This window comes from Nannobrachium achirus (genome assembly GCF_963921795.1).
Source record: "Nannobrachium achirus genome assembly, chromosome: 15".
NCBI classification, from domain to species: domain Eukaryota; kingdom Metazoa; phylum Chordata; class Actinopteri; order Myctophiformes; family Myctophidae; genus Nannobrachium; species Nannobrachium achirus.
Window position 1 is genome coordinate 49,379,482 of NC_137822.1, and position 26,637 is coordinate 49,406,118.

The window sequence follows — 26,637 nt, forward strand, 5'->3', positions numbered from 1 at the left end:
AGGTGGGTTTGTGACACAAAGGTGAGCTCTGAGTAGTAGATGCTCTGACAGCAAAACTGTTCTTTTTGCCAGAAAAAAGTTTAATGGTCATAAATGAATGTTCCTTCATGCAAGAGGGTCACACACAAGCTGTGGAAATATTCGCTCTGCGAGCTGAACTTGTAGATCGAGTAATTATAGATTGTAGCTTCAGCGATTTGCGTTACTTTAACTTTTTAACAATTATTGTAAAAAGGAAAGCTTTTGGTTTTGGACATACAGTACAAGGATTCCACCCGAGAAGAATAATATACTCATGATGTAATGATCACTGACTGTCCTTGTTTCAACTATAGTCTGTGATACTGTATGTTGATATATTTACACTAGCCTATAACCTTCATTGTTTCTATGATCATAAAGGTCATAAATGTGTCTGTTTCAATGACTGAGGAAGGTGTGAAAGGGGGTTTAGGGTTAGCCTCGCAACAGCCAGAGAGTCTGGGAGTTCTCCATAGACAACGCATTACGCGATGACGTAGTTACTCACTTTGACTGACAGGTCCAGTCAGTAGTCATCAGCGCATCAAAACATCGTCGGGAGAACATCAAATACGTCTTTTCCAAATTCCAAAGGTGCAAACTGTTGTTCGTTTTTAAGTTATGAGATGCCGTTGATTTCAGATAAAACTGCGCTTAATGCAGCTTTTATTTGCGATTTGTGAACTCGCGTCGGACATGGGGTCCGCCAGGTTTGTTTACAAAATGCGAGAGCTGTAGCAGCCGCTCGACCAATCAGGAGCTCGAAATGCAGCCTTTTGATTGGAAATTAGAAACCAAAGCTCTAATAAAGAGGCTCGATGGGAGGGACACCAGACCGAGAAAGGAAGCACATTGGTGATGACGTAGCTCGGGATGGCCGTGCGAGGCTAGTTTAGGGTAGTTATGGTCTGACCAAAAGGTACATGTCAGGAGATATAGTCGGCACTTGGGTGTTTTAATATTTTCTAATGCGGCCCCCTTTGAAAAACGTTTGGACACCCCTGGCTTAAGTAATATTACACGAGAGGGTGATGTTGCGCTTCTTCATGAAAAACAAAACACAAACTGTCTGATGGAATGGAATTACCTGATGATGTACATCTTGGAGGCTGACATTCAGGCAAATCAAGCATTTTATGACGCTTCTCCCCTTCCTTCACAGACTTGGGTTCCTGCAGTTCATTTAAAGGTATATATTCAGTGATTGTATTTCATTAAAATAAAAATATATTTGGTACATTTTCCATTCATTCTCCTCACTAGAATGTGTGCTGACCATATAAGGACTTCCACCATGGCCTGTGTTGCGAGCATAGCTAGATTTGTTTTTCAGAGGTGGCCAGCCAGTCCTCGACCAATCAAGGTAGAGTATGGCCGTAGTTATGTTATGATGTTTAGTTATGATGGTCAAAATAAACGTTTTGAGAACCACAGTCGCTCTGAATTAAGAATGTCTGCTAAATGCCTAAATTGTAAACTACTGAACTCATAAAATGTCTCGTAGTAAATCAGTATCATACATATCCTGAATCTGGAGACGTAGACCTACCGATTGGGTCTAATGATCAAAACGAGAACATTATAATGGTGTAAAAAAATCAATAAAAAACTAAACATTTCCACGCTGTAAGGCCAGTGAGGGACAAGATGACCCCCGGCCACTTTCATTATCACTGAATACACCTTTAAGCAATATTCCACCAGAGGGTTAGCGTCATATAGAACCTCTGCGCTGGCCATCTGTTGTTAGCTCACCACGGAGCTATCATCACACGGCACAGTTGATTGCTTTCGTTGATGAAACCCCGTGCATTGATGCAGGTTTGAATCACGGCTAGATACTGTAACTTTTTCAACCAATCAGATTGCTTCGTCGGAACTAGCTGGTGTATAATCTAAATATTTTCTTTGTTTATAATTTTTATCCCACGATTTTGTACCCCATTTTCACCCAGTGCCAATTGCCTATGTAATCCTGGGCTCTGCTCTCCCTCTGCCGCGCCTGGGGAGACAACGGACTGACCTCATGCTTCCTTCTATGCATGAGTCAGAGTTGCTTCTTTTCACCTGACAGGGGGGATTTCCCTGGTTTGGATGTAGCGCGTGGAAGGAACACGTTATTCCAACCAGTTCCTTTCCCCTCCATCAGGCGCCCCGGCTGGCCAGGGGGAGGCAGTATAGAGACCAGGATTACTGCATGTTTTTGTGAGGGTATCTACCCTAGGAGACACGGGGAGAACATGCAAACTCCACACAGAAAGGCCCTATACCAGCGCCCAGTATAATCTACATTTGGCCGTGTGTGTTGGTCCGTCCGTCTGTATGAGCTCCACATAAACAGCTGCAACTGATCACGATTCACGACACAAAGATGCAAACAGTTTCACTAATTAAACACAAACAGGACACACCAAATGGAGTAGTAACGCCTGATGAATATGCCAGTGCCCTCACAGCAAAAAGAGCAGTACCGCCTGAATATCAGCACACACTCGTCAAACAGAGTTCCCCAGTTTCACATGCATTCGGATACGGACTAGAGATGGACCGATTGCTAAATTCTTGGCCGATACCGATCCCCCGGTTTTATGAAGGTCTGACCTGCCAAAATCAATTTTTCCGATACCGATTTATTACCCTATTACCCTCCAATACCCAAGTAGGCCTACAAGACATACTTCAATTTGAGTACCAATAAGCTAGAAGAACACTAATGCCAAATCAATCACAATAGTACAATATCCAAAATCACAGACAATATCCAGTCTAATATGACCGTCTGGACTAAAGGCAGGAGGAAAGCAGGTGACGCATGCTTTTTTCCCCCTTCTTTTTGGAGACGACATTGACACAGGATTATGGAATATATCCTTACATTGCAACGGTAATCAGCACCATCTGTATTCTGTAGGCTGCCACTAAGTAGACTGGCTGCTACTTGCTAATGTTTACTTTAGTCACAGGACCAGAGCATCATGCTGTGCAATGCCATAGACACAATCGGCAAATAAAACCGGTATTTATGTCAGTGACCTGTCGGTCACCGATGCGGCCGGTTTGATATCATACCTTTTTGATACAGACCCCTAATGGTCCATTTGGTTCCGTTTGTACACTCTCAGAGGTACAGACCCTGTAAAGGGTCCATTTGGACCCCAGCAGGGTCCATTTGGACCCCAGCAGGGTCCGCGGACCCGGCGTTGAGAAACAAACAGCTTCCTTCATAGGCGGAAAAACGATCAACATTATCTTGATGCCTCTCGGCGTCGCTGTCACCTTGCTTTGTTTGATAACCGTCGCGGGCGCTGTAATATACAGCCTGATAAAGCTATGATTTATAAGAGGTGGGTGTCAGCTTGTTGTGTGATAACACAGCACCGCCATAATAGACCTGACAGCCTCTTACTGAAGGGGACGTTATTAGTAGCTACGCCGCTACGCTAAGCGACACCGCACCATCAGGGTCGCGGGGTATAGATTGCACGTGCGCGAGTGTGTGTCTGCGCACGTGTGTGTGTGAGTGTGAGCAGGAGTGTCACACGGTGGGGAGGAAAGTGGGACTGAGTTACTAGGGCCCAAGGTGGAGGGGCCTTATTTTGTGCTTTAACTATTGAAAAATAGCAGATCTACAAGCTCACAGCACGGCACCGAGTGCCGCGCTGCGAGCTTGTAGATCTGCTATTTTTTGGAAAGTCGTGAAGATGTGTGCAAATCTTTGAATATATGTATTTTCTAAGCGAACATTTGTAACTCAAAATCTTGCTTCTGGGGGGTCCTTGAAAATAAATATTTTGAGATGGGGGTCCGTGGCCAATACATATCATTTTGGGGGTCCTTGACATGAAAAGGTTTGAGCAACACTGACATAGAAACATCGTTTTTTCAAAAAAAAACCTTCAAAGACTTTCACACATTTTCATGATTTTTCAAAAAAAGATAGCAGATCTACAAGCTCACAGCGTGGCACTCGGTGCCGCGCTGTGAGCTTGTATATCTGCTATTTTTCAATAGTTAAAGCTCAAAATAAGGCAGTGAATCCTTGTACCCAGGGCCCAGAATTTGGTGCGACACCCCTGCGTGAATGTGTGTCTGCGTGCACGTGCGTGCGTGCACGCATGCATGCGTGTGTGTGCGTCCGTGTGCGTGCGTGCGTGTGTGTGTGTGTTTGTGTGTGTGTTTGTGCAGAGTGTGATATGCTGGTGTTTCTATAGCCATGTGTGTAATCAATCTCCATTAGTGCACGGTAGCATTCGTCACATCTGAGGTCAGACCGTCACAGACGAGGATGAAAGGGGGGGGGGGTGGGAGGGGGAGGGGTGGGCGTTACCCGATATGACGTGATGTCATATCTAAGAGACTCCCCTCTAACCCTAACCTCCACGAACCACTATATATGGGGAAAATAGGAGATCTACAAGCTCAGAGGCCTGTAGCGATCTTGTTGTAGATCGGCTGAAGACTATAGGGGACATAATAGGGCCGGGTACTTTCGTCCATGACTTCCCCCTTATCCTTAAAGGGCCAGTTCACCTCTGGGACAACCCGATCTTATCGAGATATTTTAGTATTTCAGCATGACTAGTGATGCGTTTTGCATTATCATCAGTGATGCGTTTTGCATCATATGATGCAAAATGCATCACTAGTCATGCTGAAAATATCTCTATACTATTTTGACAAAGATCTTAGAAGCCGATCCACAGTACATCAACACGTTGTGAGCTTGTAGATCAGCTATTTGAACTATTTAAAAAAAGAAAAATCAAAATAGTAAAAAAAGAAAATGGCAAAAAAGGTTTAGGGATAAGGATAAGGAAGGGACAAAAATAGTCCTCCTAGTATCCAGCCCTGTGGCACTCCAAAAACATATATAGGGTTTAAGGGGTTAAACCCACGAGCCTATAGTGAGCCATCTGTGAGCTTGTAGATCTGTTATGTTTTCGCAAATAGAGGAAACAACAAAAACAAAGTAGCCTTGGTTTGACCCCGGTCTAATAATAAATAGGGTATCATTTGTTATATTGAAACACCCAGGACAGTTTCATAGGTGTATTTGGTGGCGTTAGTTGTAGCCTATATAAAATTGCTGCACTTTAAAAAGTGTGAAATTTAGTCTGGAATCTGCAATACGTTCATAATTAATCAGGAACGGTGGCAGCACATCCTGAAGTTGAATCAATACGTTATTTTTGATCAACTTTCAGCTTGATATTAGGGATGGGACGATACACGATATTATCGTTTATCGCGATAAAAAAACACTCACGATAATCGTATCGTGGAGGTTTTAATTCATCGTGATATCGTCCTCCGTCATGCACTGGGATCAATTCACCTTTTATTTGCAGAGCTGCATATCCGGTACCACTTAAACCCTCTATAACTGGTAAAAAGTACTTATAATATACGTACTTGATACAGTCTTTTTTTCACTCAAATGTCTTTCCCAAAAAATAGCCGATCCACAAGCTCACAACGCGACAATGTTGTGACACTTTGTGAGCTTGTAGATGAGCATTTTTTTTGGCAAATGTTCCGCCCCAGGATAATGGATTTCGATTATCGCGATAATGTCGTAAATTGTGATTACTTTTGTCACAATAATCGTGATATGAAATTTTCATATCGTCCCATCCCTACTTGATATTCGTTTGAGATCCAACTGATTGATAACCTGTTATGCATTTAAACGTAATGCGTTTACACTCTGAAACTGTTTTGTATTTCCCAGGAATATCCATCCAGCTAGCCGCAAATTGCAACACTAGATTTTTTGTTTTAATCAGTTGAATCTAGGGTTGCAATACCTCCCATATGCTGCCAATGCATCAAAACAGTTTTTTGCTATCTGATTGTATTAACGACGTCAAACTCACCAATATTGGGGCTCTATGGAAAGCTTGGAGTATCCTCTTTCTATCTGCAAAGTGTTTGTTTCAGAAAACCGTAAACATGTTATGATTTATTTTCTATCAAGAAATCCGAGCAGACATGGTTTATTTTCTAAGTGTTGAACTTCAGAAGCGCTCGTCTTCTATAACGCCATGTCCCTCTGCCTCCTGCATTATGTGACATTTAGAACCAGCTGGTACACAGGACCGCTGAGTGACTTCCCACAAGCGCTTCCAAACTCCAGCACTTAGAAAAAATAATCACCTAAACTGAATTTCTTGACAGAAAGTAGCTCATAACATGCATGTCTACGGTGATTCTTTCTGAAACAAACACTTCGCAGATAGAAAGAGGATACTCCGAGCTTTCCATACAGCCCCAATATTGGTGAGTTTGACTTCGTTTAATACAATCAGATAGCAAAAGAAAAACTGTTTTGATGCATTGGCTGCCTATGGGAGGCATTGCAACCCTAGATTCATCTGATTAAAATAAAATCTAGTGTTGCAATTTGTGGCTACCATCCATCCATGCCATCATTTAGATTTGCTATGTTTCCTCAAATACCCTCAAGTTCAACCAGTCATTACAGGCGCTAGCTTAGCTTAGCTCATGTGAATATGTGTTGTTTACAGTGAGAAAACAATACAAACAATAATAATGTAATTTCCTCTTCAAAGCACATCAAACACAGACTGCAGGGCAATAACATGAACCTAGCTGCAAATTGCAACACTAGATTGTATTTTAATCGGATGAATCTAGGGTTGCAATACCTCCCATAGGCAGCCAATGCATCAAAACAGTTTTTTGCTATCTGATTGTATTAAACGACTTCAAACTCACCAATATTGGGGCTCTATGGAAAGCTTGGAGTATCCTCTCTCTATCTGCAAAGTGTTTAAGAAAGATCCACCGTAGACATGTTAGGAGCTACTTTCTATCAAGAAATTGGATTCAGGTGAAGTGCTGGAGTTTGGAAGCGCTTGTGGGAAGTCACTCAGCAGTCCTGCGTACCAGCTGGTTCTAAATGTCACATAATGCAGGAGGCAGCGGGACATGGCGTTATAGAAGACGAGCGCTTCCGAAGTTCAACACTTAGAAAATAAACCATGTCTGCTCGGATTTCTTGACAGAAAGCAGCTCATAACATGTCTACGGTGCAGTTTTATGAAAGAAACGAGGATACTCCGAGCTTTCCATACAGCCCCAATATAGGTGAATTTGAAGTTGTTTATTACAATCAGATAGCAAAAAAACGGTTTTGATGCATTGGCTGCCTATGGGAGGTATTGCAACCCTAGATTCAACCGATTAAAATAAAATCTAGTGCTGCAATTTGCAGCTAAGCATGAACCATGATGTACCCATGGGACAACGTGTCTCCTCATATTTACCTGAACCAGAGGAGAACAGAGTGTGAAACAACACAGAAGTCTTCTCTCATTCTAAGGTGTGGATCCAAGATCAGACTCCACTGGAATGCATAAACAATCCATCTCAGAGTAGGTGATTGCAGGCATTACTAGACGATTCTCTTTCACTATAGAAATACTATGAAATACTATGAAGTTCATGATCCTCCATCAACTAATAGGGAAAAGAAGGAAAGAAGGGGGGGCACTGGGAAAACCACTCGCGCACGCACGCACGCACGCACGCACGCACGCGCACACGCACACGCACACGCACACGCACACACACACAGTACTTGATACGACACTATAAGCATAAGAAAAAGGCAATGTGGCGTAACGGCATGGATTTCTACACAGAGAGGGCAATTCTTTCAACATAAGATGCTGCATTCAAGTTCAGGGAGTTTAGACAAGGCTCTTGTCTTGAATGCTGCCTTCAGGTATGGCATCAGACCATGAACTGCATTCATGGTCTGGAGAGGGCACTTTTTACAGACGGATAAAAGGGCAGGGGCTCAGGCCTCCTTTGATGTCTATGTATGTATGCATGTGCCTGGTTCCTAAATGGCGATTATTTTAGTGCCATCATTAGCTCCAGAAATCAGCGTCGATCCGTGCAGGTTCATTGTGACATACTTTGAAAATGATTTTATTTGAGCATTTACATTGAATTCATATAAACACGTTGGTCGTGAAACTGAAATGTCCTTCGTTCAAACATTTAGGAAACCCATAAGGTTAAGCACAGACGATAATTTTAGAACAGAAATTATTATCACAAACTGACCAAATATGGGCAGAAGAATGCTTCCGCTACACAAAACATCCTATAGAACAGATATACCTTTTAGGCCTAGAATTATTGAATGCTTTAGCTATAGAAAAATAGCAGATATACAAGCTCGCAGCGCGGCACCGAGTGCCGATTTACAAAAGCGAACGTTTGTAAATCAAATTTTGCTTCTGGGTGGTCCCTGGAACTAGATATTTTGAGATGGGGGTCCGTGGCCAAATAAAAATCATTTTGGGGGTCCTTCACATGAAAAGGTTTGAGAACCACTGACATAGTAGTCTCTCAAGAACAGACTAACTGAGCTCCAGTTGAAGTGAAAAGGATCGTTTCTTTGACGATGGCTGGCCAGATCGCTGACATAGAAATATAGGGTTTTTCAAAAAACCTTTGAAGGATTCAAAAGACACTTATAGAATCGGGTCAAAATTCAAATTTTCCAGTTTTTCCAGCACTCGGTGCTGCGCTGTGAGCTTGTATATCTGCTATTTTTCATTAGTTAAAGCATTCAATAATTCTAGGCCTAAATGGGTTTAAAGTCAATTCCCAATTTATAATCATGTCTCTTATTTTTTATTTTAATTTTTTTGCCATGGCCAGCACATGCACTCCAGTGTTTTTCTCCAAGTTGTCACGATTTCTGTGATATTATCATTATTGTTGTTATAATTATAATCCTCCTCACATTTTCATCTCTGTCCCCGGTTGAATCTTTTCCTTTCTCACAAAAATAAATTAAAAAAGTAGCGTTTCCAGGGGGCCCCCTAGGGGTGGCGTCATGCTCTGCAGTCCGTTAGGTAGACGAGGTTTCAGATTTCTTCCAAAGTTTGTTGACAGAAAAAAAAAAGAAAAAAACGTCAGAAAAATATCATGCTACATTAAAGGCCGAAAGCTTTAATGTGCCAGGCAGAGGAAAGTAACAAATAAGTTAAATAAATAAATAAATAAATACAAATATACATACATACATACATACATACATACATATACATACATACATAAATACATAAACAAACAAACAAGCAAACAAACAAATAGATAAATAAATATTTAGCATGTAGGCTACGTGCGTTACATTAACTCATAATAGCCTACTGCAACGCCAGCTCTGTGCTGCGTTAACGCGGCCTGCCGGCCTACACCGATAAAAAATAAAATAATTCTCGTTTGTGACTGATCGTCATTTTGATGATGCAAAGTGTCAATGCCGTAATTATGTCATCATTCCAGCTGCGTTGGGTTGAGTTGGGTTGGGTTGGGTTGGGTTGGGTTGGGTTGGGTTGTTGTGAGAGATGAACCAGAATCCTGCCATGGTTTGTGTGATGTTTGCAGTTCGCAGAGCGTGGATGGGTTGTTTTTTGTTGCATTTTCTTCATTTTCTTTAGGCGCGGCCATCACTTGAACCTGCAGCATCCATATCCTAGAGGCGGGAGGCGTTAGCCAAAAACATATCCGATCTACAAGCAATGTGGGCTTGTAGTCGGTTGTTGTAGGTCGGTTATCTTGGAGTGTGGAGGGGGGAAGTGGTACAAGTGAAGTAGGCTAGACCAGTGTTTCTCAACCACTGTGCCTGGGGACCTTTGGTGTGCCCCTGAAAATTAAGGGTCAAGTGTGCCCCTTGAAACTGCTAGAAAGCCAGTATTGTATTTATCATTTTAAAAATGATTTAAAACTAGTGAAAACAGCCAATCTACAAGCACACAACGTAGATCAGCTGTTTTCACTACTGTTGTGCGACAGCCTTGTGTGATGCAGCAGGGCTTTGCTTTGCGAAGAAACTTACACATTTGAAACTTGGAGATACGAGGTTTCTGCCCGACAGTGACGATATTTACACCCCCGTATTATGTTGGTGTGCCCATGGATTCTTGGGACATGAAAAGTGTGCCCATGCAGAAAAAAAAGGTTGAGAAACACTGGGCTGGGCTACAGTTGCAACTCCGGTCCGTTTCATTCAGAAATAGCGTCTTGAACTCAAAGAGTTGTTTTTTAAAGTGTGGTCACGCGTGCTCCTCCAGTTGTCTCCGGTACACATAGTAAATGATGAATAGTTCTCTGGTCATGTAATGTCGTCAGGTTTTCCGCAGGCTGTTTCCAGTATAGTTCTGTAGTTATTGGCCGAGTTTCCCAAAGCGAGTTTATCCCATCGTAGCTCACGCATGGTCGTAGAGACCAAGCTCCGACCGTCATGTTCCCGTGTTTACATGGGTTGGGGCAGAGCGACTTATTTAGCCCCCTACAACTACACCAACATTAAGATTTCACAAAGTGCTTAATAAAGTCTCACTCCTGTCTAAATACGGTACGGCATTCTATAATTACCCGTATCCTCCGTGTTCTTTAATAAGAAGCCTTTTTATCCGATCGCGTTCTGTTTTCCCATGTATTTCCTGGCGTTCCCCATGTGCACCAAGCCCATTGAGATAAACAGACAGTGATCAGATAAAAAGGCTTCTTATTAAAGAAAACGTAGGATGCGGGTAATTATAGAAAGCCGTACCTTATTTAGACAGGTGTGAGACTTTATTAAAGGACAACATTAGTTTTTTACAACAAGGGTTCATATTTCAGATTGTAATTAAAGAATATAAAAGATGAGTGTTAAAATTATTTCATTTACTTCTTTCTATTGTTTTAGAGATTCTTATTTCAGTGGTTGGGGGCATGCGTACAAGTGGCTAAATATGCCATTTTACACAGAATAAGCCCATTCCCAAGATACAACGCAACCTTTCATGGTTGGATGTGACTTATAGGGGTTAGAAGTGTTACTGTAAATAGCAATAAAGAAACTGCTGGCTTATTGTGTCTAAAAAGACATATTTAGCCACTTGTACGCATGCCCCCATGCGTACGCATGCCCCACATTTTAGCACGGTAAACGCAATAAAACAATAGAACGAAGCAAATGAAAACATTTTAACACTCACTTTTTCTTTTCTCTAATTACAATCTAAAATATGAACCCTTGTTGTAAAAAAACAAAGTTATCCTTTAAGCACTTTGTTTGTGAAATCTGAATGTTGGTGTAGTTGTAGGAGGTTAAATAAGTCGCTCTGCCCGAACCCATGTAAACACAGGAACATGACGGTCGGGGCTTGGTCTCTACGACCATGCGTGAGCTACGATGGGCTAAAAATCGCTTTGGGAAACCCGGCCATTTATTTTAGTCAGGTTTGCTGAGCAGTTTGTTATTCTGGTCATGTTAGCTACATGGCTAGGCTAGGTGAAGCTCATGGAGACCGTGTGCTCCAGTGCCTTGCGGCGCAGCGAGGCGATACTAGTGCCGCGCCACATGTCACTGTCCGGCGAGTTGCACAGCTGCGGCGAAACGCCGCCGTTCCCGTGCCCGCCGCCGCCCGCCCCCGCCGAGCCCACCATGCCGGGGAAGCCGGGCTGGTAGAGACCGCCGCCGTTGGACGACATGTTGGACAGCGCCATGGAGCTGCCGGGGGGCCCCGGGGGGCCCAGGCTGCACTGCGACAGCGCCTGGGCCTGGGCCATGGCCTGGGCCTGGGCCTGCTGGGCCCGGCCCACCAGGGCCCCCGGGGGCCCCAGCCCCAGCTGCGACACGTTGACGTTGACGGCGCCCCAGCGGTGGTGGTGCGAGTCGTTGGTGTGGAAGGAGCAGAGGCCGTCGGGGCCCATGGCGCCGGGGAACTGGGCCAGGCCGTGGTGCGTGGGCAGCAGCGTGCCCGGGGAGCGGAACACGTTGCTGCTCTTCTTGCGCTTCTTCCACTTGGCACGGCGGTTCTGGAACCACACCTGGAGGGGGGGGGGGGGAATAAACATGTTAAGAAAATAAACATTAGAGATCGTTCACCCAGTGGCGTCAATAAAGCCAAAGCTAGGGTATGGCAAAGATGGGAGTCCTCATGGAAAAGAGGCATTACATTTTGGATCACACGGTTCTATTGTGAAAATAGCAGATCTACATGCTCACAACGCCTTGCGCAGCGAGGCGTTGTGAGCATGTAGATCGGCTATTTTCACAATGTCTGAAAAAAAAAAAAAAAAAAAAAGACTTTTGTCAGTTTTTTACACAGGTTTCTACGGTTTCTTGGGCTGGATATGGCAGCCTGGAATGTTTTTTCAAGTGCAGCTAAACTTGGCAAACGTGCCACAATTAACACTGATTTTTGCATTGACTGTCCCTTTCTTTGATGTACCTACCTTGCTCTTGTACACTGTTAAATGGTGGTGCATTTATATATAGCGCCTTTATCCAAGGCAGTTTACTCATTGCTATACCACCAAAATGCGGAACGCCTTACCGAAGGCCATAAAGGAGTGTGGATCACTAGCATCCTTTAAAATCGCCATGAAAAACCACTTACAGGCGGCAGCCGTTTGCAACTGGCAATAACAAACATAGCCCAGTCCTACCCTGACCCTTCTTTGTATTTACCTACTGTATATATATTTTTGCACTGTTTTTTAGTCTCTGATTATTTTATTTTTATTTACTTTTTTTTTTACTATATCTACTGCATAGTACTGTGTTCTATTCGTCTGTCATTCAATGTTATATGAGATACTTCAATGGTTTCCAGTGGAAATAAGCCAAGTGCTTTCCTAGGATCTCCATTTAGTTGACCTTGTACCAGTGAACTGTACCGTCATGAAACTGTACCTTTTTCTATGCAAACTTCTAATAAAGTATTCAATCAATCAATCACACACACACACACACACACGCACGCGCACACGCACACACACGCACGCACGCACGCACGCACGCACGCACGCACGCATGCACGCACGCGCGCACACACACACACACACACACACACACACACACACACACCAATGGCAGAACATTGTTTATATGCAACCGTCCACAATAGCCTATAGCCTACACTGTAGGCCTATATACTGTATATACCGCTGTAATGCACATCAGATTTGATCACAAAGCCTACAACAACGTTCCTTGAGAATCCAATCATTCATAAATAGAACGCTCCTTATAGCAGATTAGAATGCGTTTGAGATCAACCAAATAAATAGTGTTTTCCTCCTATAACAGGCCTATCCTATAAAAGACAGGAGGTCTGCAGCAGTTCAGAGAAAGCCTCCAACATGAAGACGTAATGTCGCTGTCAGGTGGAAACTATAAGCTTGTATGATGTCCAAAAACCTTTTATTTTTTAATTATTATCATTTGTACAAAAGTACATAAAACCGTGAAAATAGCAGATTTACAAAAGCTTGAAATAGATCTGCTATATTTGCACTGTCTTTGTCATGAAGCATGAAGGCTTTCGTTTACGAACAAAACAACAGAGATACGAGGTTTTCCATCCCGACATCCTCAGATATATCATCCTACCGGCGCTGCATGCAGTGTGTAGCCTCCTAGACCAGTGGTTCTCTGCAACCCCCAGGGGGTCCCCAGATTACTTTCGGGGGGTCCCCAGATGATTAGCTTAATGTGCAACATTGTTTTCTCACTCAACAGTAAATAAACCAACATAAAGTTTAAGTGTATCTGCACATTTCTAAAGTGACAATTTAAGGACTTTGTAATACCTCTAAAATTACAAACATTGTCCAAATAATAATAATAAATATTAGAGGCAGAAATTTTGAAAATGGCAGATCTACATCATGCTCACACCGCCTCATGCATGTAGATCTGCTATTTTAAAACAGAACCGTGTTATACAAAATCTCAACTCTTAGTGCTCGTCAGGGTGGGGGGTCCCCAGTTAAAATATTATTATTTAGGGGGTCCCCAGTTAAAACATGATTCTTTTGGGGGTCCCCAGTTAAAACATGATTCTTTTGGGGGTCCCCAGTTAAAACATGATTCTTTTGGGGGGTCCCCACTGAGTTAAAACATGATTATTTTGGGGGTCCCCACTGAGTTAAAACATGATTATTTTGGGGGTCCCCAGTTAAAATATGATTATTTGGGGGGTCCCCAGTTAAAACCTGATTATTTTGGGGGGTCCCTATTGAGTTAAAACATTATTATTTTGGGGGGTCCCCAGTTAAAATATGATTATTTGGGGGGGTTCCCAGTTAAAATATGATTGTTTTGGGGGGTCACCACTGAGTTAAAACATGAGTATTTTGGGGGGTCCCCAGTTAAAATATGATTATTCTGGTGCGCGCGGCCTGAAAAGGTTGAGAACCACTGGCCAATGGACTCTAGTCCAGCCCCTCAAAGGCCTATCTCAGATAGGCCTTTGGTAGGCCTCATTGTGGTAATTACAGATGAGCATCATTTCCACTAAGTGTAGTTTTATGTAAATAGCACACAGAGCTCTATAAGCTATAACTATCGGGACGGAATTGATCCATGCAACAACAATGATTATGGGCCAGCGTTAGATTTCACGAGCGAGCGACTCCTGCGATGTCTTCTACCCTGCAGCTTTAATAAGGCATGGAGAAGATGAGAACTGAGGATATGATGATGATAGCATCTCCTCATAAAGGCTTACAGCAACACCCTGCCCTGTGCGTGCGTCATTATAAAACCATCACAAGACGCCTCAAATATCATGCATTTGTTCTCAACCTTGTCAGGTCGGGACCCCCAAAATAATCATATTTTAACTGGGGACTCCCAACACCCTGACGAGCACCAAGAGTTGAGGCATTACATTTTGTATAACACGGTTCTATATTGTGAAAATAGCAGATCTATATGCTCACAACACCTCGCAAGCATGTAGATCTGCTATTTTCACAATTTCCGCCTCTAATAATATTGACAAATTGGCCAATGTTTAATTTGTCATTTTAGAGGTATTGAACAGTCCTTAAATTGTCACTTTAGAAATGTGCAGATACCCTCTATACACTTAAATGTTATGTTGGCTTGTTTACTGTTGAGAGAGAAAACAATGTTGCACATTAAGTTAATCATCCCCCCAATATCAAGAAGGCTAATTTGGCCTTTGGGTCGGTGTGTCCAAAAAAGCGTGCAGTTTGGCTGTGTATAGGCCTACGTGTAGGCCTACCGTGCAATATAGGCTACATTTGTAGGTGCAGTGTGCATTTGTAGATCGGTATAGTTTTATGTCTATTTTACCCATAAAACAACAGCCTACATATTATTTAACAATGCAGTCGCCGTTGATTCGAGGCTTTTAGAGCAAGGTGCTATCATTTTATTGTATCTTTTTCTTTGGGGGGATGAGTGGATTTCCTAATGAAGCCATGCAACATAAAGGACATGATTGCACGCGGGATAATAAAGATCCAAATCATAATGATAATAGATGATAATAAAGATCCAATCATAATGATAATTGATGATAATAAAGATCCAATCATAATGATAATAGATGATAATGCCACAGCATGTGGAGATGGTTGCCAGGTTATGTGTCCATTACGCACCGGCCATTACGCGCGAGGAACGCCCGACGCAGCATAGCACCATCCATCATCATTCTGGGGGGAACGTTTTATAGACCAAAGAATAGCTGGTCTACAAGCTCAATGCCTTGAGCCTTTGTAAAACGAAATACAAGCTCACGAACCATCGTGCTTTTATGCATTGTGAGCTTGTAGATCGGCTATTTTATTTTTTATGTATTTTTTATGAAGAGATTGTGTGAGACGGGGAAAAAGCGAAGCACGGCACACAGAGCCAACTCGGATCAAAATGGAACTGAATAGAATGTGAAAAGCCTCCTTTAGGCCCACAAGCTTGTAGATCTGTTTTCGAAAAATCGTGAAAATTAGAATTTTTAACCGATTCTATAAGTGTCTTTTGAATCCTTCTAAGATTTTTTTTAAAACCCTTGTTTCTATGTCAGCAATCTGGCCAGCCATCGTCAAAGAAAGAAAAGGTCCTTTTCACTTAACTGGAGCTCAGTTAGTCTGTTCTTGAGAGACTACTATGTCAGTGGTGCTCAAACCTTTTCATGCGAAGGACCCCCAAAATGATATGTATTTGGCCACGGACCCCCATCTCAAAATATCTAGTTCCAGGGACCACCCAGAAGCAAAATGTACAAACGTTCACTTTGAAAATACAAAGATTTGCTCACAGATTTGCTCACATTTTCACGCAGCGAGCTTGTATATCTGCTATTTTTCGATGGTGAAAGCATTCAATAATTCTAGGCCTAAATAAGTCTTAACTCTTGAGAAGTTCTCATTAGACTTACTTAAGCCCTATAGAAAATAGCAAACAAATAAATAACAATGGTTGTTGTTATTAATAATAGGCTAATATTAATAGGCTAATACTAGCCTACTACTACTACAACTACTAATAGTGATAATAATAATACAAAAAATAATATCAACAAATAGGATTGTCTTGACGGTGGTAAAATAAAACTAAAAAGAAAAGAAAAGACCAAAGATTAGGTGTAATTTGGTGACGCTTTATTTAGCCCACAGTTATAATGTATCAGTACATTATTTTTGAGATAAAATATCTTCTTTGGCCTATATGGTCTATATTTATTGAGATATGATCATTTAGAGCGTGTTATATGTGTATCACACACTGAATTAATGTTACTCGTTAATTAGCATAATATTAGTGTATTGTAATTGTATTCGTGCATGCATTGCAGTTATTGGATTTTCTATTTCAAATCACACTTCATTACCGCTGCGATGATCCTTTGTATAAATATTTAATCATTAGTGAAAACAAAAAAAGGCGTTCGCAGAGTTCAAAGCGCAGCCGCGCTGAAATCGGGCGACGGTCGTTTTAAAATCACGCAATTATGTTTTATCGAAACAGGATATTTGATAACTTAGAATTTAAATAGTACAATAAGAGCTATATATATAGGCTAGATCAGGGGTTTTCAAAGTGGGTGACGGGGCACCCTGGGGTGCCGCGAGATCATGTGATAATATTTGGAATTTATTTGGACACTTGAAAAAAATTAACAAAGTTATTTTCAGTCAGTTCTAACCAAAATGGTTATTATCTCAACGTTTTCCTCGCAGCATAATCACTAAAATATCATCACTGTCGGGCAGAAACCTCGTATCTCCAAGTTTCAAATGTGTACGTCTTTTGTTAAAGCAAAGCCCTGCTTCATCATACAAGACTGTCGCACAAAACTAGTGAAAACAGCCGATCTACAAGCATCTTGCTTGTAGATCGTGCTTGTAGATCTGCTGTTTTCACTAGTTTAGTACATTTTATAGATGATAAATACAAAACGAACGGTTTTGGACATACAAGGTTTCCACCCGACAACGACCATATGCTATAAATATAAGGTGCTGCGAGTGAAAATTATAATGTAGGGGTGCCTCGGATTAAAACAATATTTATATATTTATGGGGTGCCCTGAGACAAAGAAGTTTAGGAACCCCTCAGCTAGATGAATAAAATGCTAAATGTTATCATAGTTATATTTTCACCAAGCTACAAATACCAACGTTTAAGGCAACTGGAACAGGCTATGTCTTTTCCCATGGCTATTTGATTATTATTTCCGAGTGCACATTTTATTTGATCTGGTCAAATGTTGCTTTGCACGTATGTAAAGCAACGTCGTTTACTTTGAAAAGCATTATATTCATTTAAAATATGAGGTATTGACTGAAGAATTTAGATATCAGTTAATGTGCTTGTTATTTTGAGGATATTGTTTTAGCTTGGATTAACAGAACGCTTCCACATTCATAAAGCATGTTTGTTTAGAATATTATCGTTGAGAGGAAAGCTGAATCCAATCCCTGCTTGAACCTCAGTAAGCCTTGAGCCTTTCTATCATGATGACGCAGTAAAATAAGCCATCAACCTTAAGCAACAGAATACAGGCCTATAATAGGCTAATAAATCAATTCAACTGCGCTGAAATAGAATTTATTTTACGCTCCAATAGTTTAGACGAATCCTATTAAAAATCAACGGGATCGTTTTTGGAATACTATTTAAAATCGTTCTGAGAAAAAAATATAAATGCTGATATGTGTTCCAAAGTGACATGTCTTAATGCTATAAATAATTATTATTATTATTATAAAAAGAAAAGTGAAAACATTGTTTTCTCACTCAACAGTATAAGCCAACATACAGTTTTAAGGGTATCTACACATTTCTAAAGTGATTTTTTTTATAAATCTTTAATACCTTATTATATTCAATCAGTCAAGCTGGCAATTAAAAAATAGCAGATCTGATATTTTTAATATTTTGGGGGGGGGGGGGATCCAATAATTTATCAAGCGTGTGAGAACATAGCTTATAAGCGTTGCGTTATTTATTTTTTACAGCACAGCTTTCCATTGATTACCATTATTTAATTAAAACAAATATGTTTAAACAATCTATACTTTAACACAGATTATAGGCTTCAATTAATGTATTTTACAATATACTTGTTTTAAGGTGGTATTTAGCTAAATTATTACAATCAATGAAAAGCTGTCCTGTACACAAAACAATATGACATCGCGTCACTTTTCGCTCCAACTTCCAAGCCCTCAGAATGTCTTCTTCGAATCATGCACGTCTTAATGGTAGGCTACTAAACAAAACAAAACAAAACGAATAAAATAAAATGTGCAATCAATCCATCCATCCATCCATCCATCCATCCATCCATCCACCCACGTAAGAGCGCAGACTAAATAGCACTTTCCACTCCAACAAGCTGAATATAGTTTGGATGGAAAGATACACTCATTAATTGTTCCTGAATCAATACAATATGTGCAGGTATTAGTCTAAACCGTTCAAGGAATAACTGTAGGTCTACATTGTATTATACTTTTAAAAAAAATCTCCTGTTTTTGTTTCACTATGTTCAAGTAGGCAAAACATCCTATTCGTTCGTACGGAGGGCGTTTTATAAAACGACCCATCCCTGAGCCATAAACGGGTCTGTAGGCCTACCTGTACTATTTATCCGTCTGTAAAAATTACCCTCTCCAGACCATGAATAAGTACCAAACATCGCGTAACGCTACGACGCGTTGTGAGCTTGGAGGTCTGCTATTTTCGATATGTACTGATTAGATGCTTAGTTGGTCTACCTATACGTTCTTTTTCTAAGATTACTATTTCTATATGCATTTGATGTATTGATGTTATTACCTTGCTTACTGCAAATCGCTCTGGATTAAGATCATCTGCTACATTATAAATTGTAAAACGAATAAACAAAATGCCATCCCTCCATCCATCCATCCATCCCTCCACCGGTCCCTACCTGCACTCTGCTCTCCGTGAGGCCGACCCGCAGCGCCAGCTCCTCCCGCATAAAGATATCAGGGTAGTGGGTCTTGGCGAAGCTGCGCTCCAGCTCGTTGAGCTGCGCCGGGGTGAAGCGCGTCCTGTGCCGCTTCTGCTTCTGGGTCTGACTCTGCCCCGCCGCGGACCCCCCACCTCCACCTCCACTCTGGTTACTGTTATGATTACTATTATTATTATTATTGGTGTTGTTATTCTGCTGCTTCTCCTGGTGGTCCTTGCCGCTGCTAGGGGGTCCGCCGTTCATCTCATGATCCACCCCGGGCAGCATGGTAGTCCCCTCCACCCCACCTCCACCTCCTCCATCTCCGGGTCCACCGGGCCCACCGTTCCCTCCTCCTCCGGGACCCCCCGGGCCGCCGGGGCCACCCAGGGGGTCCGCAGGGCCGCTCAGGGGGTCCGCCGCTCCCCCCAGCCGGCATTTCAACACCTCTTGCCGGTGGCCGAGGAGCTCCGCGGCGGCATCTTTCATCCCTGGAGGAGAAAGCAAAGGAACCAAAGGTCTGCGTGAAGATTAAAGAGACAAGCGTTCCTGTGTCATTTATATTAAAACAATTAACAAGTTGGTTAAAGCATTGTTTGATTGCATTTCAGTTCAATTTAAAGGAGCTTATTGGCATGAGAAAACATAGGTTTACATTATGATAAAAACAAGGTGGAGAAATATTTCATCCAAATATCAAAATATAGCTCTCCAAAATGAACATGCGTACAATGAAAGCAGTAGTCTTAAATCTATAGACTAAATCTATAGATAAATGCCGTTATTACAAGCACATAGAAAACATAGGTTTACATTATGATAAAAACAAGGTGGAAAAATATTTCATCCATTCCACGACATAAATTCCAAATAGCAGAATATAGCTCTCCAAATGAACACGTGTAAAATGAAAGCAGTCTTGAATCTAGACTAAATCTCTAGATAAATGCCGTTATTACAAGCACATAGAAAACATAGGTTTACATTATGATAAAAACAAGGTGGAAAAATATTTCATCCAAATAGCAGAATATAGCTCTCGAAATGAACACATGCGTAAAATGAAAGCAGTCTTAATTCTAGGCTAAATCTAAATGACACTGTGGATAAATGCTTCTTATTAAAGCACCATAAAAAGACCCAAACAAGCAAAGCATGCAGTTTATCTAATCTGTCATTTAAACACAACTTAATTCAATCCAATCCTAAATCAAATCGACATTCCACCAACAGAAACGAAATTAAATCAAATTACGCCCTAATATAATAAAACGATAAAATAATTACTTTGCCAATGAATTAAATAAGTTTCATTTGCGGCATCGCACTGCTAACATCATCAAAGACAATCTAAAAAGCTATGAACTAAATTGTCAATTTTTCTCTGCAGCAGCGCTTTGATCTCTAATCTAAATCTAAAAAAAGGTTTTTATATAACATTAATAAAGAATGATATTAAAGGCTCTCCGCCAGGGCGAGAGAGAGAGTGTTGGCTTACAGTAGAGTTGAAGAGCGGAGTTCGGAGCCGACAACTCACCGAGCCGAGCGTCCAGGAGGTCGGCGTGAGAGAGCATAGCGAGCCGCTAAGACCTCCGGGAGAAAAAAAATATATAAATAAATAAATAAAAAACCCCTCTATAACTTTAACCTATTTAAGGAATATATTTATATCTAATATACGAGACCCTAAATGAAAGCAAATTCGGTTTGTGCTTAAAAAAGGAGGTTCCTTGCATTATAATGGACTTTACAAAGGCAGGGGGCGGGGCTTCGAGTCGGGGAGCCAAACGGTGGTCCTTTCTGCCAAGCCACAGCCAATCAGAGGGCAAGATGGGGGGAGGAGAGAGAGGTGAGCCGGCCAGCCAATCAAATGTCACCGTCTCCACACTCTCTCTCTCTCTCTCTCTCTCGCGCTCGCACACACACACACGCACGCGCGCGCAAGCACGCACGCACGCACGCATGCACGTATACGATCAAGCCCTCTTTTTCTCATTCCTGCTCGTTCACGTTTAATTGGCTTTGATTTCTTCTCTAAATCACAGCCGATAAAATAACACGATTTAACGTGTGGAGAGAGAATGGAGAGAAAAAAGAGACGTGGAGAAAAAGGAGAGAGAGAGAGAGAGAGAGAGAGAGAGAGAGAGAGAGAGAGGTATAAAAAGCGTTATTTTGTTTAATTGCAGCTTTTTGTGTTTTTGATGAGTTTTTAAACAGGTTAAAATCTACTCACATCAACACATAATAAAGTGACTGAATGTCAATGATTAATAAAATACACTGAAGCTTTGGATGTTGTATAAAAAAAGATCCTCAAGTTCAACATTCTGTGATTTCATTCAGTTGTTGGTGTCAAAATGGTGTCGGACAAGAAAGCTCGTATCTTCAACTAAATATTTAATGAATGCTTTCATCATACATCATGCAGTAGCCTATCACACACACAAGTCCAGCAAGCAAAGATACCCGATCTACAAAACTCACACTGGTTATTGACACTGCATCACGATGCAATGCCTTGTGACCTTGTACTTGTAGATCTGCGTTTTTTTTGTGCTATATGTTTTCATTTTTGTTTCAATTAGTCTAAATTGAAAGGGAGTTTTCTGTTTTATATTGAACCAATGAAGAGTAGGCTATTAATAACAAGAGACAAGTGACTAAATAATATAAATTGTTTGGACCCATTTTAGTTGTGAGCATGTAGATCTGTTATTTTAACCATTTCTGCCTCCAATATTTGACCATTTGGCCAGTGTTTCATTTCTCATTTTCGAGGTATTATAAAAAGTCCTTAAATCGTCAATTTATAAATGTGCAGACACCCTCTATACACTTAAACTGTATGTTGGTTTGTTGAGGGAGAAAACAATGTTGCACATTAAGTTAATCATCTGGGGACCCCCCACAATAATTCATACAGTAGGCCAGGCCTACATACGAGGTTTTCAAGTGATATTTCAGTCCAACATCAATGTCTTCTCCTAAACGTCACAGTGATTTCCCACTCAGCCAAAGAACAAACTTTCTATCTGTGCTCACTTAGAGTTGATTTTCACCACCATTAGGCCTTCATGCAATCAGCGCCTCTCCTACACAGCATTATTAGAGTGAGATCAGAGTGAATTAGGCCTGATTTACCGCCGGGGCGGGGCTTGTTGTAAATTATATGTGATAAATTAACTGGATCATTTGGCGGAAAAAAAAGCGCAGAGGAAAAGAAAAGCGCGCGAACCGTGTTGAACATGAGTCTGTCTAACCGCGGGAAAAAACACACACACACACACACACACACACACACACACACACACACACACACACACACACACACACACACACACACACACACACACACACACACACACACACACACACACACACACACACACACACACACACACTATTAAACACTTTGATCTGATCAATCATTCCATATAAGGACTTTTTTTCCCTTCCCAACTGAAGTGAATTAATCTCCACTCACAGCCGGTTAATAAAAGCAGATCTGTTTGCCATCAAATGAAATAAAACCCACAATCACACTCAATTATAGACATTTGTTATAATCGTCACATCAGCAAAGCAGGAGGAATAAAAACCCTCCAACCCCTCAGTCTGCATGGCATAAATGACAACAGCAGGGGTCTTCAGTGGGTGACGGGGCACCCTGGGGTGCCGTGACGGCAGTCCAGGGGTGCTGCGAGATCATTTTGATGATATTTGGAATTTATTTGGAAAAATATTTAAACTTGAAGTACAAAGTTATTTTCAGTCAGTTCTAAGCAAAATGGCTGTTATCTCAACGTTTTCCTCACAACATAATCACTAAAATAATGCTATAAATATAAGGTGCTGGGAGTGAAAATTATATAATGTAGAGGTGCCTCGGATTAAAAAAATATATTTATGGGGTGCCCTGAGACAAAAAAAAAGTTTGGGAACCTCTGACGTAGAAAATGAAAAGGAGAGATAAAATAAATACAATTCTGCTCTGTTTCCCAAACACTGGGTCGGGACCAATGTGTGAGTCACATATGGGTCCCTTTGTTGTTGTGTTCCCTATATAAGTATTGTCTTTAATTGTTATAATCCCAAATATTTTCTAAAAACATTCCCAAAAAAGCTTTTTTTTTTCATTAATGAAAATAAAATTCAATGATTCTTTTCCAGTAATTTCACCATTAAGAAATCAAAGAAAAATCAAATAAATCCCATGAATTAGAACACACATACGTTTAAGAAAGTAGTGAAAACAGCCGATCTACAAGCTCACAACGCGGTGCGAAGCGCAATGTAGATCTGCTGTTTTCACTAGTTTGGGTCAATGTCTAATTTGTCTTTTGGATGTGGGTCTGAAAAGGTTGGTCTCTCGCAGACAGACAGATCAGGCTATTATTTATCACACAATGAAGAAGCAGGGTCTGTGGAGACGCATAAAGGAGTCGACCAGCCGTGAACATGGAGCAGTTTGGGTCTGTTTTCTCTCCTTCTCTCCGTGGGAGCCCGGCTTCTATTCTCTCTCTGCTGCTAAAGGGACAGAGATGGAGGGGACCACCGGACCGGGCTGGTGTGGTGACTACAGCCCGGACAGAGCATCATACGGCCGGGGAAGACTGGGACAGAAGAGCCGAGGACAGCAGCAGCAGTGGCGTCAGTTCAGAAAAAAGGTAAGGTATGGCAACATGACTGGTGTCTCGCGCGCGTGCAAGACACCAGTCATGTTGCCATACCTTAGCAACAGGAATGATACTTTTTTTTTTTTTCCCAAGAAGTTCCATTTTTTTCCCTAAAGATTTCTATGGTTTCTCCTTGGGCTGGATATGGCAGTCTGGAACAGTTTGTTCAAGTGCAGCTAAACTTGGCATAAACAATTAACAATGATGCATCGTGCACCTGTGCAGCCGACCTGCGGAACCTGGGAATATACCGTTCCGTCAAGAAAGATGGGGAGAATACAAGTGTGGAGAATATAATTATAATACCTTGTTAAATGTTGCATTTGTAGTTAAGTTTTGTAGTTGTAATTTAAAAGACATAATAACCAGCACAGATTAAGACACATTTAAGAGACATTCGTGTATTTATATTTTAAAGTAACTTGTATTCGCCCCCTGGCCCTGCATACATGGACCCAGGAGGCCATGGCAGCCGCATACCCCTGCCATACCCAATTGACGCCCCTGGGACAGAGCACCATGACCGGGCACCGTCACAGACAGCATCCGAGGACAGAGCACCATGACCGGGCAGACCGACACAGTGAGACGGCTCTTAGGAACCAGGACAGGGGCGTCATATATTTGGGGGCAACTTAAACTTGCAATTAAGGGATGATAAAATTGATAATAATATGTCAACCACCCTGTACTCTATAGCTTTATCATTTAATGTCAAACTGTATTTTTTTTTATTCATATTTCCACCAATGTTTATTTTATTTATTTATATGTATTTTTCCAGATTAAACAGATTTGTTAGATCAACAGTAGCCTATACATAGGATATTGATCGACACTTTTGCTTTCTTATCTGCAAACATTCATGAATCAATTCCAAAACTGACATCCTTGTTTTGGGGGGAAAATCATGTAGGCCTACAGGAGAAATTTCGTAAAAAGAAAAGAATAAATAAAAATGTTATTTCCCCCCCATTTCTTATTTTCTTCTTCTTCAAAACATATCCGATATAGGCTCTATAGACAAGCTCAAGCAAGCAACGCCTCACCTCACAATGCATTGTGAGCTTGTAGATCTGATATTTTTTGCTATTAAAACAATGAAAAATAAATGACTGCCTGTGTGGTTCCAGACAGCGGGGCTCGGACAGACTCCACGCCGCCTCGCAGGCACTCTGATGCGGGTCAGCTGCGCTCGACTCCCCGGTGAAGAGGAAGGAAAGAAGGAAGGATCGATGAGTGAAGAAATGGACTGGGAAATAATTGCTTTCCTCGACTCCCTGTCACTTCCTAGTAGATCTCCAAGAAACTGGACTTGATTTGTTTTAGTAAAACACACTGATGAGAAGGATTAATTGAAGAGGTTGGTAATTCTTTCCTGTATAATTGATAAAGTCACAACCTTTATATGGGCCAATTAAAATACTGTCTGTTATAGGATATTATCATTACTGGTTTTAATGGGAGTTATTTTTTATCTGGGCATAGGCCTATCGTTTATTTAAAACAGTGGTTGTCAACCAGTGGTCCGGGGACCACCAGTGGTCCTTGAAGGGGTTCCAGGTGGTCCCCAGCTAAATGATTCAAGCGTTGGTAACCAAATGGTCCCTTATTGATCTTTAACTCTTGAGAGCGTAAAATGAAACCAAATGGACCCGTATACAATTTGGTTTCTTTTTTTTTTTTTTTTTTTTTTCTTTTTCATTTTAGGCTTTCAAAATGATTATTAATTGGTTTGGTCCCCAGATGATTAACTTAATGTGCAACATAGTTTTCTCACTCAACAGTAAACAAACCGACGTAGAGTTTAAGTGTATAGAGGGTATCTGCACATTTCTAAAGTGACAATTTAAGGACTTTTTTTAATACCTCTAAAATGACAAATTAAACATTGTCCAAATTGTCAAATATTAGAAGCAGAAAATAGCAGATCTACAAGCTCACAACGCCTCCAACGAGGCGTACTTGTGAGCAGTTAAACGCCGGTTAAAAAAAAAATACATTTTTCCTTACAGGGATCATGATTGATGTTCTGTGCTGGGTGTTATGGTCTCCTCAAAGCCCTGGTGCTTTGAGAGGTGAACAAACACCCCTCACGGGGTCATAATTTAACCCCCAGCCAGCAGCAGGTATCATCCCCTCCCAGAGATCACTGCATTTATACAGTGGCGTCAGTTCAGAAAAAGCTAAGGTATGGCAACATGACTTGTGTCTTGCACGCGTGCAAGACACCAGTCATGTTGCCATACATTAAGAAGTACATTCTATTTTTCCCCCGTTTCTACGGTTTCTTGCTGGATATGGCAGCCAGGAACGGTTGTTCAAGTGCAGCTAAACTTGGCATGTTAGTAAACGTGCCACAATTAACAATAATGCATTGCACCTGTGCAGCTGACCTGCGGAACCTGGGAATATACCATTCTGTCAAGTGACCATTTTGTTAGATTTCGCATTTGTTGTTATTTTACTGTAATTTAACAACATAATAACCAGCACAGATAGACAAAGAGACATTCATGGATTTATATTTAAAAGTAACTTTTATTTTCCCCCCTGGACCCAGGGTATGGCAGCTGCAAACCCCTGCCATACCCAATCGACGCCCCTGCGTTTATAGCTGAACAAACACACTGTGAATAAGAATAACTCCCTGCTATAGAGA

The 26,637-nt window shown here is 41.3% G+C and overlaps 1 protein-coding gene across 1 annotated transcript; it reads right to left on the reverse strand.

The window, feature by feature from the left end:
* Positions 1-11,343: 11,343 nt before the first annotated feature.
* On the reverse strand, positions 11,344-20,873 carry otpa (orthopedia homeobox a; the record flags this gene model as incomplete). The annotated part of the gene is made up of 3 exons (XM_080742819.1): positions 11,344-11,886; positions 19,276-19,790; positions 20,837-20,873. The coding sequence occupies 3 exons, from the start codon at positions 20,871-20,873 to the stop codon at positions 11,344-11,346; spliced, it is 1,095 nt and encodes a 364-aa protein (XP_080598945.1).
* Between the last annotated feature and the right edge of the window lie 5,764 nt (positions 20,874-26,637).